At 40.1% G+C, this 14,757-nt stretch overlaps 2 protein-coding genes across 8 annotated transcripts; one reads left to right on the forward strand and one right to left on the reverse strand.

Annotated features, from left to right (window-relative positions):
- Positions 1 to 227: 227 nt before the first annotated feature.
- Positions 228 to 8,968, forward strand: tgfa (transforming growth factor, alpha; the record flags this gene model as incomplete). Its single annotated transcript, XM_085159331.1, has 7 exons — positions 228 to 300; positions 1,628 to 1,804; positions 1,912 to 2,091; positions 4,283 to 4,397; positions 5,783 to 5,932; positions 6,033 to 6,124; positions 7,391 to 8,968. Coding segments are annotated over 7 exons (795 nt in total), but the record flags the coding sequence as incomplete, so codon positions are not given.
- A 102-nt stretch (positions 8,969 to 9,070) lies between these two features.
- On the reverse strand, positions 9,071 to 14,752 carry hdhd3 (haloacid dehalogenase-like hydrolase domain containing 3). Of its 7 annotated transcripts, none has more exons than XM_085161198.1 (4): positions 14,387 to 14,560; positions 13,934 to 14,160; positions 12,260 to 12,594; positions 9,071 to 11,985 (listed from the first exon to the last, which is right to left on the reverse strand). In XM_085161198.1, the coding sequence occupies exons 2-4, from the start codon at positions 14,004 to 14,006 to the stop codon at positions 11,593 to 11,595; spliced, it is 801 nt and encodes a 266-aa protein (XP_085017324.1). In that variant the 5' UTR covers positions 14,007 to 14,160; positions 14,387 to 14,560; the 3' UTR covers positions 9,071 to 11,592. The 7 variants fall into 7 exon arrangements, with proteins under 7 accessions (XP_085017324.1, XP_085017329.1, XP_085017328.1 ...); XM_085161203.1 differs by lacking the exons at positions 13,934 to 14,160; positions 14,387 to 14,560 and adding exons at position 13,263; positions 13,491 to 13,866; XM_085161202.1 differs by lacking the exons at positions 13,934 to 14,160; positions 14,387 to 14,560 and adding an exon at positions 14,650 to 14,752.
- Positions 14,753 to 14,757: the final 5 nt, after the last annotated feature.

A 14,757-nucleotide genomic window follows, 5' to 3' on the forward strand; every position in this document is an offset into this window, starting at 1 on the left:
TTGGATATTTCTTTTTAAACTTGATGTAGCAGGAGTGGAGAAGACGTGGAGAAGAACATCTCTCTCACACTTTAAATCAGATTAAATATTAATACACAAAAACTGAACTCTTACATTTGGGCTAAGAATTAAAAAATAAACATAGATGTCATACTGAGGTCATAATGGGATGGTACCCCTCCTCCTCCTCCCTCCCTCCCTCCCTGCCTCTAATTGGTCAGCTCTGACGGGATTACACACCAATTTCCTCAACGGAACACTGTGAAGTTAAACCCTCGGACATCCAGGAAGGCAAAGAAGGTAAAGTCGACCGCGGTTAGTTTTCTGCGCCCCAAAAGAAGCTGTGGATAGATCAGATGTTAATGTTTGACACTAGAGAACAGGTCAGGTGTATGCTCGCCGGATTAAATGTGGTCTCTGCTGATGGTCGCCGCTGCGGCTGCTGCTTGTCCCGGGGTCTGCAACACTAATGACTGATATGGCTTCTTAACACACCCGCGTTTCAGTGAAACTGCTCGTCATATTCCTGCGGTTTGGAGAGCTGCTCGTCATGATGACTCGGATTTTCTGGGGAACAATTTTACTCATTAGCGGTGAGTAGCCAACCCTGCAGAAAAGCGTCCGATTGTAATCGCACTCGTGAAAGTGACGTCAAACGCTGTGTTCAGTGTTGAAAAACAATTAATTAGAAATTAAACAAAGTTAATAAGCTTGAATGTGAGCATTCCTCTCCCTGTGCTTTTTTGGGCTCTATTATTTAACGTTATATAATCATTAAATTGAATAACTTTATTATTTATTTATTTTAAATGGCTTTAGTGGGTGTGTTTTAACTTATGTGGGTGATCTACTTGGACTAATTATTCTATTGACTATATTTGTGACTGGAAGGTGAAGAGTGTGTGCAGTCACATTTCTCATAATCGTTTGGTGTCAGTCATCACCTTAAACAATAAACCACCGCGCCTATTTCTAGGATCTATTTTCAGTTTTCCGGTTGTAATTGCGTGTCTTCACGGGACCAGCTGTATTTATAGTGCTTTCATCTCATCCTTTTAGTGGGTGCTTGACCCTGTTACTATTGTTGGGTGCCTGTTACTCAATGAAGCATTAATATCAAATTGAAGAGTAAGTCATAATGGTCCATGAGTAGACTGTTAGATATAACCTTCAGGTTGATCGTAATAAGGAGAATAAAAGATACCTGGTTTTCATTTGGAGGGGTATGGAAGCTGCTTTCTGCCACTAAACAAAAAAACATTATTATTGTTAATATTTCTTAGCCATCCATAAGTCAGAATTTCAGGTTATTCTGTTACTGTCTCAATTTTGAGTAATTTTCTCAGAGGTTTGAGTTGGGAAGTGGAAATTTTGGCTTATAAAAGGAAGAAAAATTATTTTTTTGGTCAGAAACAAGCTTCTATCGATGGCCAGCAATCAGATTATATTAATATGTATTAAAAAAATTTCTATAGGTACTTTTACAATATGTACGGTACTCGATTGTGAGTTAACAGTGAAATTTGAGGTATTTTTGTCCTGCAGGGTTTGGGGTGTTAATCCTATGTGTGTGATATTCACACTATACCTGCCCTAAATTAACAGCTGTTTATGTTTCTCTCTGCAGGCTCTTTCTTTACCTTCGGAGCAGGGCACAGCAGTTCAGTAACTATTGAAGCCAATATTTCCATCAGTATAAACTCCACTGCTCCTCCAGATGCCTCCAGTAGCAGCTCTGCGGCAACCAGCAGCAGAAGCACAAGTACAACAATTCCAACCACAACCAACATCCCTGCAGTTAAAAGTAAGCAAGTCATGATCCATGAAAATCTAAGGTCATGATTGAGATGTTTTCCACATGCCGCTGTCCTTTTATCCACTCTCTCTGCATCTGTAATCATATGTTAACAGGTTCTCTCTTTATAGTCGGACCAAGGCAGACAAATGCAACAGTTACTGATGCCACCATTTCTATTAATGCCACCTCCTCTGCTGCTAACACCTCAGCAAGCAGCTCTTCAACAAACACCAGCAGCAGCGCAACCAAAAGCCTCACTGGAACCACTACTACCAACATCCACCCTGTTAAAAGTAAGTTTCAGTATATGAGTGTCACATGTACGTGAAGATGCAGAGGAAGTCTGGGGTCGCTGTCAAACCATCTATAGGAATGTTTCCTGCATTTCACGTCATATTTCTGTTCATGGCAGCACCCATACACTCTCACTGCAATGTTTCCCAACAGTGCATTAACATTACGCAGACAGTGTGGCGCGCGCTGATAATTGATCCTCTTAGTGTGAGTCAGGGAACAATTATGTTAAATGAAAGATTAGGGCCAGTGTATATGAGCAGGATATAATTAGCTGTTTTACAAAAGCTGCACCTACAGTGTTGAATTATTATCTGAAAAACACCTTTTCTTGCCCTAAAGGATGTATTCATTCTCAGTCCTACTTCAAATTGCCATCAAAATCACATGGAAAGTGAGAGGGGTTGTCAGGCAGATGCCTGAGGCACAACAGAGCGCTTTCACAGAGTCTGAAAGGAGGAGACAATACATGCAGACTGCAGTCCAACAGCCCATTTACCGTTGGAATGAAGTGTGTGACGAAGGCAGCGTGTAATACAACTATCTGTCTGGATGTTCATCGCTCTCACAAAGTGGCATCTGTTTTTGAATGGTTGTGCTGCATTCACATTTGTTTGAGTCAGTAGTGTAGGAATTTGGTTGGCTGTACTGCCTATGTAAAAGAAATGTCATGTTTTGTCCTTGTGTTCATTTAATCGGTTATTTTTGTCCTGTTGTTTTGTTTCACAGGGAAAGCTGAGATTGCTGCTTGATAAAAAAGCTGCATTGTAGGCTTTATTTTTTTTGTTAAGAACAATGTAACCTGCAGGGATGGGCACTCAGTCCCAGTAAGACTGATGGGAAAAGATTTTGTTTGCATGCTCCCACTGGGGGTTTTCATTGACGTTCTTTACTGTAATTGTTCCTCTCAGGTACAATGAAAGACGTGAGCCACCACAAAGCCGTCCGCAGCTGGGAACTAAAGTCTACCGTTTGTGGCGTGGGTGTGTCAACTGTAGGATTTCGTAGGTGGTGTTGTTTCAGGTCTTGGTAGATTTATACTATTTTTAGAGTTATCACATCCACCTTTGTCATCCTGACTATTGTGAATACAGGCACTGGGATTGCATATGATTTACAAATCTTGGGTAAAATTTACAGATATGAAGAGACTGAGTTAAAATACTGAGCTCCTGTAGGCTGTTCATTTATCATGGGTACAGTTATATTAAGCAATCTGTTTGAGCCTCCTTTTGCCTTCAGACCTGTCTTGATTCTTCATGGCAAACACTCATCAAGGTGCTGGAAACATTCCTCAGAGATTTTGGTCCATAGTGACACGACAGCAGCATGGTGTTGCAGATTGGTCCACTGCACATGATGTGACTTTCTCATTCTATCCCATCCCAAAAAGTGCTCAGGTGTTACTAAGGGAACCAAAGTGTGCCAAGTAAATATCCCGCATGCCTTTACATCACTATCCTGAACCTACCATCTGAATGTTGCAGCAGGCGCTCATCTGTCCAAGCATGTTTTTCCAGTCTTCTTCTGACCAATTTTGGTGGCGCCAGGCAAATCTTAGCCTCAGTTTCTTGTTCTTCAGGAGTAACACCCAGTGTGGTCTTCTGTTGCTGTAGCCTATCTGCTTCAAGGTTTGTCAAGTTCTGCATTCAAAGATGCTTTTCTGCAAACCCTGGTTGTAACAAGCGGTGGAGTTACTGTTGCCTTGCTTTTGGCTTTAAGCAGCCTGGCCATTCTCTTCCCATCACCTCTGCCATCAACGAGGCATTTTTACCCAGAGAGCTGCTGCTGCTTTTTCAGTCCATTTGCCGTCAGACCTAAAGATGATTATGAGAGCAGGTCAGCAGTTTCTGAAATGCCACCACCAACCAAACCACATTCAAAGTCACTTAAATCACCTTTCTGCTCCATTCTGATGCTTCAGGTCGAACCTGACCATGTCTACATGCCTAAATGCACTGAGGTGCTGCCATGTGATTGACTGATTATTATTTGTGTTACTGGATTGAACAGGTTTACCTATAAAATGGATTTCTACTAGCTAGCTACTCTACCAAAAGACTTTCATTTTGGTTATTAGCTTCAGTGTGAAACACTACTGCAAAAACACTCTGTCAACTTTAAACATGGTAACATCATTAAGATCAACAACATGAAGAGTAACACCAACATTATGTCTCATCTCAACAGAGTTTGTAGCAGCAGCGGTTCGGTCTCATTTCGACGACTGTCCAGTCTCCCACCGACACTTCTGCTTCCACGGCACGTGCCGCTTCCTTATACTGGAAGAGACACCCGCATGTGTGTAAGTTAGTCGATTTATGCTTATAAAACACCACCTTTGCATCCTGTTTGTGGTTCTCACATGAAAATCAACAATTTTACAGTTTAAAGCTGAAACTGTTTGAAACTGGAATTTAAGGCACTGCAATCCTGCTGATGTACAACCTGCTGTTCAAAAGTGTTGCAACAATGAGCAAAATGTAAATCCAAAGAATTATTTGAAAAACATGTCAACGTCACACTGAACAGAAAATGATACCAAGGCAGTGTTACGTGAGCAAGATCCCCTCATCACCTCTGCCTTTGGTGACAGTCTGCACTTTGGGAATGAGGAGACCCGTTGCAGATGTTTTGAAATCTAAATGCATGTGATTATTAATTGCTGTAGAATATCAGCTGCTCAAAATTTTGAGATCTCCTGGGTTTTTTCTTTTTGTTTGTTTTGTTTTTTTGGTTCATAAAGCTCCAAACACTTAAACAAGTCAGGACTGAAAGCAGACCAACTAAACAGTCTTTTTTTTTTTTTTTTTTTTAATATATTCTTCATTTGGTTTGGGATCGTCTTGTGGAAACAATTAAGGCCTGCTTGAGCCATTAGACCATCAGTGAGTGCATCATAATCTTATTCATGTCAAAGGAGTCCGCAGGGTTTTATTATCTCAAATGCACAAATACATATGGTTTAGTCTTTATGGCAGAATCTAAAGCTGCTTTTGTGGATAAAAATACAAACTTTTGTCACTGATGTTGATTTTCTTTTTTTTTTATTATTTTATTCCTGAGCTAACGCGATGATGTCCAGTACAGGATATTTTTAATGTTTTTAAACATTAAAAATATCCCGTGGCCCCAGTTTTCAGGCCTAAAAATTGTGGCCATTTGTGGCCAGTTAGTTCTTACAGAGTGTTTCTTGGATTTTTGTGAATCTTTTATTATGTCATATACCAATACAGATAATTAAATCTCCATATTTGCATAATTGTTGAAGTTTGACCCCCCCCCCCCCCCCCCCCCCCACCCATCTTTACACCTAAAAATAAAAACTTCTGCTTTACAGGCGTTACATAAACCTAATTATTTGTGAGATGTTCCACCGGGTGTGTAGGGTTTGTTTTTGGTATTATATCGAGCCTTTCTATATAATTTTTGGTGACCAGAAATAATTCGAGCCTTTAAATCATTTAGTTCACATCAAGATGGCCCTGTGCTGTTCTGCTAAATTTTGCAAAATGATTTACATTCGACAACGATATGCATTCTGGTGTCTGTGATATCAATATGATTCATTGGATATTGGATGAAATCACAATCTTTAACTACAACTGTTGTAACTTTCCATTTTAGCCAGCAGTGGTGTCATGAAAGTCCATCAGCGGCTCTTTTTCATCCAGATTTTCTGTGTTGCAGATGTCATCCAGGCTTTATCGGGATGAGGTGTGAGCATGCAGACCTCCTCGCTGTAGTTGCAACCAATCACAGGCAACAGACCATTGCCACGGTGCTGGTGTTGTGTGTGATTGGGTGTGTTCTCATTATGGTGTTATGTACAGTCTTACAGTAAGTTATATAAATATCTTGTGCTGTAAGCAACAGATTAATTGAAAATAAGATGAAATTGATGCCACAGTGAGTTTGCTTGGTTCTATTTTTCTTCCAGCTGCTGGTGGAGACAGGAGTGTCGCAGGCGCAGCCACGCACATCACTATGTTACAGAAAAGCACGGCGTGTCCTGCTGTCCATCTGAGAGTGGTACTTTACTTTACTTTCTTATTGCAAAGTGCATTTTTAACTTCATAGTTCCACTTACACACTGCAGGGGATGCAGTGTCCATTAGATGAATATGAGAGGGTGGAAGCTGAGAGCAGTGAAGACTGTGGGCAACTAATATGGGCTGTCAACATTTGCCATGTTTGCACAGAGACTGCATCCATTTATGTGTCTGTGATTACGGTTAAACATTTCTGTTATGGACATTATTTTTAATGAAATCATTTCTGTTTCTCAATACTTCCTGACAGCTGTGTGTGGCTCAGAGCTTCTGCATTAAGCACAAACAGGCCACAGAGATTTCTAGTAACATATTGTCAGGGACCCTTTTTAGACTAGTGAACACCAATCTGTGAACATGTTTATGGCTGGTGTAACTGGACAACAATGCAGATAGAAGGTGCAATCACAAAGATTCAAAATGCTGGGAAACAGACATTAAAAAAACTTAGCAGATAAATATATATCACATAACGTTTTTTCTTTCAAGGTCAACTTTGGACTGCTTGGAGTACTTTTATTAGTAGTAGTTTTTAAATTCTTATATTTTGCCCTCAGTTACCCCTTTGAACTGAATTTATGATGTGCGCTTCACCCCACCCAGGCAGTTGAGGCAGCTGGTGGCCCCTCCCCGACTGCAGTTCTGCTGTAGCACTCTTCCTATTGCAAGGGAGTTTGTTCTTCCCACTGTTGCCAAGTGCTTGTGTTGGGTTATGTGTTATAGTTTTGTAGGATCTTCACCTTGCTATATAAAGCAACTTGATTGTGTAGGTCTGGCCAATAAACTGTGTGCTGGTTCATGCTGGCAAAATATACTACTTTAAAAGTCTTGAACCGTTGATTACTAGAACTTTGAATTCAGTTAAAAGTCCTGCTCCTGCTCCTGACCTCTCCATCATTGGGATTGCAAACTGTGGGCTCTTCAGGTTATAGATGGAGACCCAGCTCTCATCAGCAGTGACGATCCCTGTGACAAAGGTTCGGTTAGTTGATAGTGATTGTTATTTTTAGATCATTTACATGAGGGAGCTAAAAATAGAAGGCTCTCTGGAAGTAGGAAAGGGGTCCAAAAAGCAGAGTTTCTATGAAAAAAAAAAAAAAAAAAATCATTATACCCCATGTACCACAACAGCGTCACCAATTTAATGTTAGTCTTTTTTTGGTGGAATTTGTTGATAATATTCTGAATATTAACTATTTAGACAATTCCTTAACATAAACATAAATGTTTGGGCTTTGTCTTTCAGTGGTCTGAGAAAACATCTCACTTGAACATGAGCTCTTTGTATCATGCCGTGTTCAGTCTTCCTCATCTGCCTGGTCCTCAAACCCCACGGCTTGCATCCAAAGTGGTACAGCAGGCCAGAAGGGAAGTGATAATACAGTATCTTAAGTGTGACTGAGGTAGGCCTTCTTCATGTGGGAGGTTAAATGCTCCATTTCTCCTATCTGATGACTGGGACCTTTTGGACTTCAACAATCTAGGGATGTGTTTGCTTTGCTCTTTGATTCTACGAAAATACGAATTGCAGCAGACTGTTTGACCCTCTGAGACTGATGCTGCCGCCAAATCCTGCATGAGAAGAGCCCTGTGTGTCCTGATTAGAGTTTATGGCTGGCCTAAAGGACATGGAAATTTATCTATAAGGCCATTAATCACCATGTGTGGATGCTGAATAGAAAAGGCGTTTATTTCAAGCTGCAGGACAAGAATAATTCACTTGAGTCATACATCCCCAATTCCTATTTTTGTCTTTTAATATCTTTGCACATTTTCATCAGAACACTATGAGCACGAAGGACATTTTAATAATTTATGGTGTGGGGAAACCGGTGCTTTAACATGTTTTAGTGTCTGTTTTTAGGGAAGGAACTCACTTCACTCGACAGAAGTAGAAATTGTTAGACTCATGCACATTGATTTCCTGATCTTAAATCAAAATTTATATGCAGAGACTGCAGATTTAAGTTATTCCTGTAGCGTTTTTCATGAAACTTTCTTTATTGCTCCTGAAGCGAAAATAGTTGTCAGTTTCCGTTTTTTAATTCCTAAGCTGTACCTGTACATGTACATGCATCAGAGGTTCTTTTTTTCCCTTCTTTTTTTAAATTTGCAAGCAAGAACTCTACCAACACGAGTGGCCACTTTATCCTACAGTACCTTTGGAAAATTGCACTCATCTGCAAGCTTCTTCACTGCTTATAAAAAAGCTAAACAAAACAGCACTCACTGCACTATGTAGACACTTAAACGCATCCACATACGAGAGATGCCGTTTCTAACTGCCTGAACGAGCACTGATGGGACAAAGCACGCGGTTTGCACATATACCCCTAAGCATGCATGCACTTAAATCACAGCTTTTATTTTAAATGCAAAGCATACGAGCGCCGTGTTTATAGCAATGCTCAAAAAAAAAAAAAAAAAGGAAAAGGGAAAAAAGCCTCTGAAGTTTAAAGTGGTTATTTTGAAATTTCTAAATAATTTTATGTTACTGGTGAGGGAATTAAAGGACAAATTGACACTATTGTGAAGCATGTGCACATGCTATGTGTGTTCACTGTGAATGTGATGGCGTTTCTATGCCAAAAGCTTCTGAGTGGATGATAAACTTGTCTTTGTTTACAGTACGTGATTTTTGCATTGCAGAATTTGCATGTCTATTGCAGGATTGAAACCGATATATTTGGGGGATTTGCTGGGTGAACACATCCCGCTGTTGAGCTTCTCATGCATTATCCCTTTATGGTGCCAGACTTATGCTGGCACAACTGGAAAGCCTCCATTATTTGTTTTCCAATGAAGAATTAAATATGCAAGTGTGTGTCTGTCTCTTTCATATGTGTCTTAATTGCTGTTCCATCTCTCAAGTCTCTTTTTCTATTCCTTGCGTGACCTTCTTTTCACTTGTGAAGCTCTCGCTCTCTCAAAATACCTTAATTTTCTGATGTTCTATTTTTCTGTTCCACTGAATATTTCAAGATGCAATAATGCCAACACGGAACTCTGAACCCCAGGCACATTTGAACAAAGAGCTGCAGTCTTGAGTGCTTTTATGGCTGAGGGAAACGTTTTGTCCAGCTTCTGCTATATAGCCATTCAGCCTGTTTATTTATTAATTTCTTTATTTCACAGAATCTATACCCATTCACATTCAAACATTCATCCTCCAATATGAGGCCGCTTCACGTGCTGACATGCTGGGCTTTTGTTTTGATTGTAAGTCACTGGATTGACATCTTCCCTCATGACATGCTGCACCTCCTCTGCTCTTCCCTTTGGCTCTCTGCATGAGAAGCTTGGTTTTGTTTCTTTTGCAATCCCATTATGCCTGCAATTGGATTTCTGTGGAGGCCTTTAGAGCCGTCTGGCTGAGCTACTAAACCAGCTTTGAATTAAGCAGCTCTTATGGATGACTCCCTAAAGATATACAATACCCTTCAATGTACAAACAGTCGGACGGGGAAAACATTTAACTGGACACGACTCAAAGAAAGTGAAAATACAACTTGGGGAAAATAGTTTTATGAACACTGTGGGAGGGGTGTCATCTTTTTTTTTTCTTTCTTTTAAAAATGAAAAACATTAAATCTTTTTTGGAAGAATGTCAATCCGTATTCTATAAGAGGCTGGAGCTTGCTGTAAATAGCGATTCCACTTTGGTCTCTCTGCAGCTCTTTTGATCCTCAGTCCAACATTCCCAGTATCTGCCTTTGACCAGATGGTCAAAGTGGGTACTTACAAAGGTATTAGGGTTAAGCAACCCTGCCTTGTTCCCCTCACTGCTAAGCACTGAAAAATATCATTAGGGATGATCAGAGCTTTTTAGCTCTTGTAAAGCAGCCTGCTAATGAATAACCTTTTAAAGAAATGTACCTGCATAGCTGATGCTGAGCAGAAATTGAGAGAATGCAGGCAACTTGTGACTTGACACAATCAATTGCAAATACATTTGCTGCCCACAATTCATAGCAGCTCTGCTCAAAGCAGATGGTTACTCGGTTGTTTTGCATTTCCCTAAATGTGGGGACAAGTTCCAAATAACCGATTATTAAAAAAGATGGTAAAAGAATTGACATGTCCCGAGTGCTGCAAAAACCTTTCTGGGCTTGTCTTCTAAAACAATTCCTCCAGTGGTTAATATAAACTTCTTAATTTAAAAAAAAAAGTTGTAGTCCTCAGTTATGTTTTCCACTGGAACTACCTTGGTGCCAGCAGACATTTTAGCCTGATGGTGCAGATATGACATTACAGAGAAGCAAAGACACAAACTATAGACTTAAGTGATGATTTTTTTTTTTTGCAGTCACCCACCTTAAAGTCACTGACATCAATAAAATATAAATCAAGTCAATGCACACAGCCATATAGATGTGCTCAATATGACCTCACTGGTTATTTGTGCTGGTCTTATTATTTCAGAAACTACTGATCAACTGGGATCTTTCCCAAACAAGCATCTTTAGGGTTTACAGAGAATAGTTGGTTAAAGAGAAAATACCTAGTGAGCAGCAGTTCTCTGGGGGAAAATGCACTGTGGCTACTACAGGTCAGAGAATAACCAGACTTCTTTGAGCTGATAGGAAGGCAACAGCATCAAAACACGTTACATCCAAGGTATGCAGAACAGCATCGCTGAACGCATAACACCTTGAACCTTGACGACCACACAGGGACTTCAGTCAAACAGGAAAATTAACACATTTGGACAGTAGATTAGGTAAAAAAAGTTGCCTCGTTTGATGAGTCTCGATTTCTGCTGTGACAGTCAGATGATAGGGTCAGAATTTAGCTTAAAACATCAGAAAACCATGAATCTATCCTTTGGGACACTGTACCAAATTACCTGATTATTATTGCTCAACATGTCCACTCCTTTATGACCACAGCGTTCCCATCTTCTAATGTCACAAAGCTCAGATCATCTGAAATAGTTCTCTTGGACATGGCAATGCACTAAAATGAGCTCTAGTCTCCACACCTTGATCCAACAGAGCACCTTTGGGATGTGGGGAACAGGAAATTTGCATCATGGATGTGCACATGCCAAACAGCATATCAACATGGACCACAATCTCTCAGAAATGTTTTCAGAACCTTGTTGAAGGTCTGACAGTTTGCTGCCTCACTTAATATTCTCTATTTTCAGAGACACAGTATAGTTAGAGGTTTATTTTTCCCAACATATTTTATAATACAAAGACATGAAAGGTGCACATACATATAACTATACAATATGTTAAGATTTCTTTACATTTTTCTATCAGCATTTCATTTGTCTTATGAGGATGAAGTAGTTTGATATACTTAAGTCAACAGTCCATACATTATTTCGCTAATTAAGCCAGTTTGTTCTGCGTAGATTTCACTTGACACCATTTGTTTCTACTGTAACCAAACAAATTTCCCACGTGTGGGACTAAAGGTTATCTTATCTTATGACTCATGTTAGTTCATATGCTGCTGGAGCCGTGACGGCAGCTCATCCAGTGAACTCAGCCGATGCTCTTGAGGAACATCTAGTTGGCCATCCTTATGTCTGTCTAAAAGGAAGCCGTGAATACCCATAGACCGAGAAGTGAGGTAATCATTAACATAATGGTCCCCAATATGAGCTACTCTATCAGCTGGCACACCACATTTTTGCAGTGCCTGACTAAAGATGGCCGGACTGGGCTTTGCTACACCAGCCTCTTCTGATGTTATTAAAAAGCTAAAGTATGACAGCAGCCCACAAACGTGTAGGATGGCTTCCAGGCGGTTGTCAAAGTTGGACACCACGCCAAACTTCAGTCCAAGAGAAGAACAACTCTCCAGAGCCTTCTTTGAGTCTGGAAATACCTGAAACAAAGGAATATTATACAGTTTAACATGACATTCTCCAAACATGGCGGGCAAAGTTTAAGTTTCTTTACAAGTCAGATATTTAATGTGCTCTGTTTTTCTGGTTCAGTATGAAATGCTTATTATGATGATTATAGTTAAAAAAAATACACATCTTGTAGCCTTTATTTATATATTGTTGCATAAAATTTAAAAAAGCATTATTCAAGGAACTGTTTAAAATCTTTAAACAAGGTGTTTTAGGTGTATGAACATGTCAGTGATCATTTACCTCCCAGTTATCTGCGCTGCAGAAGTTATGGTAAAGATTGTTGGCTGCTGTGTTTAGCAACTCTGGCTCCTGTACACCACACTGAGAGAGAGTGTCCCGCACCACCCGCCTCCACCATGACTGTCCATTCAGGCCCTGACTGATGCCATAGTTTGGGTATCTACTGGAATACTGTCGATAAACCTGCCGGAAAGCAGCGTCGACCTCCACAGGACTGAGGCTCAAGCCCATACGCTGTGCCTCCTTGCAGTACTGCTCTCCCACAGATGAGCGCACCTTCAGCAGGGTGTCCTTCACATCCCATAGCACCCAGCGCAGAGGAGCTCGCATCACACCTGACGGACACCAAAGAGAAGACAACAGCTGAGCAAATTATGAGTTATCTAATCAGGCTGTTTCTCACAGAGAAACATGTTTGAATATTATTAAGATTATTTATTTTCTTGCTACGGGAACTGTTTGTCAGGGTGACGATTTTAAGACATTCAAAACTACTGCTGTAATACTAAGCGTGACCAATTTGACCACTGGTCAACAACATTTCCTGTATTTTTATTACACTTTTATTATTGAATATGTTTTAATTATAGTCTGGCACATATAACAACATGACCAGCCTGAAGAGGCTCAGAGGACATCAAGAACAAATAACCAGACAATGAACAGAAAACCAAGAAAATATTTAAACCTGGCATCTTTTCAATTTCAGTTTTTTATTTTTTTTATTTTTTATACAGCCCAGATTTAACGTTATTTATATTGTAAGGTAGAGATATATACCTTACGCTCAATACTGACATTTTGATGCTGTGACGAGCTTACAAAGTGTAGATATGCTGAAACACTTCTTGGAACGTCATTCAAAACTTGACCACAGATGACTGAAGTTTTGGCCCATTTCACACCAGTTTTAGTGTTTAAAAATGTAACTACACAGATTCAAATTTTATTCTACCATAGATGAAAAATGTCATCCACAGAGTTTACTAATGTCTACATTTACCCTCCCTACAAAGTAGGCAACACTAAAATCCACAAAACCTGTGTGGTTCAAACAATAAACATAGCAGCCTTTTCTCAGTATATTTTATTTTATACATTGGTTTGTTGTGCATTACTAAACAGTGAAACACTTCATCTATGTTAACACAACCGTTTATTAGCCACAGTCATTAATGATTCATAGTCATTAATGATCTATTGTACAATTGCTTGTCTCTGTGTACCTAACAAGGTGTGATGATAGTGAAAGTGGCCAGTAGGTGACACTGTGGAGATTCGTGTCAGATTCGTGTTTTAGATTGAAACGGCAACATAATCCTGGCATTACTGCTTCAAATATTTCACTCTATCACAAAGCCACTTTGCCCATTATTATAGATCTTACAATACAAGATAGAAACCCCAACAACTGGGTAATCCTCTATCAGAAAGCATTTGATGACTATTGGAAAGAAGAATTATTTTTCATAGGAAGCAAGCCTATCCCAGCTACCATAGGGCGAAAGGCAGGGTATAACCTGGACATGTCACGAATATGACGCACAGCTAACAGACAGAGAGACAGACAACCATCCAAACTCACGTTCACACCTATAACCAATTTAGAATACCCAAATAACTAACGATAACTAACCACATGTCTTTGGACTCTGGGAGGAAGCCAAAACTCACGCAGAAAGGTTCTGCCCAGATGGTGGAGGAACTCAGGACCTTCTTGCGGTGAGACAACGGTACTAGCCATCATACCACGGTGCTGCGCGGGTCGTCTAATGCTATTAAAATACTTCAGATCCTTCTACTATCCACGTGCAGAGGTGTCTGATCTTCCAAGAATGGCGATATTATTTTCAAGGAGGACTGAGTGGTCAGTGTGCAATGACCTCATGTTGATCTCTAATCTGGAAGTTCAGGTTGGCAGCACGTTTACCATGGGGGTATACCCTGCTGGATACGTCCAAATCCTGTTTCGTTGTATAGCTCCAGGTTTCAGTTCAACTCATATTTGGTTTTAGTAACGTGTTTCTTGCCTCCGAGTTCACCATAATTGGATATGTACGAGTGGAGTTTGACAATAACTACGTAGCGTTTCTCTGACCAGTGTCCCGTGAAAACAAACTAACGTACCTGTCAGCACACAGCAGTTTAACAGCAGAGGCCAAAGCTTCACCTTACAGCAAAAACCTCAAATTAGAAAAATGCCGATTTGCCGAAATTACTGAAGTCTTCTCAGCTGTCAACGAAAATAAACAGCGACTAAAGTTAGCGACCTGCTTTCTTCTTCGTCCTCTTTTCCACTCTGTTCTTTGAGTGGCGGCTGCTACTGCCATCTTCTGAAACAAACCGTAAAAATTCACACACAAAAAAACAAACAAAAAACAATAAAATACCAAATATTCTTCCACGTCTCCCAGCTTGTTACTACACACAATAAGCGGCTGTTTAATAATGCTGGTGGAAGCTCAGGTGGCGTTTCTCTACTTATATAAGGACTAAAA

Source organism: Neolamprologus multifasciatus, chromosome 5, assembly GCF_963576455.1.
Source record: "Neolamprologus multifasciatus chromosome 5, fNeoMul1.2, whole genome shotgun sequence".
Taxonomy (NCBI): Eukaryota; Metazoa; Chordata; class Actinopteri; order Cichliformes; family Cichlidae; genus Neolamprologus; species Neolamprologus multifasciatus.

Coding starts and splice junctions, on each gene's coding strand:
- hdhd3 (XM_085161203.1), bottom strand. CDS start 13,586: ATGCCAGGATTATGTTGCCGTTTCAATCTAAAACACGAATCTGACACG. Junction 11,986..12,259: donor GCAGCGCAGATAACTGGGAG/GTAAATGATCAC, acceptor CCTTTGTTTCAG/GTATTTCCAGACTCAAAGAA.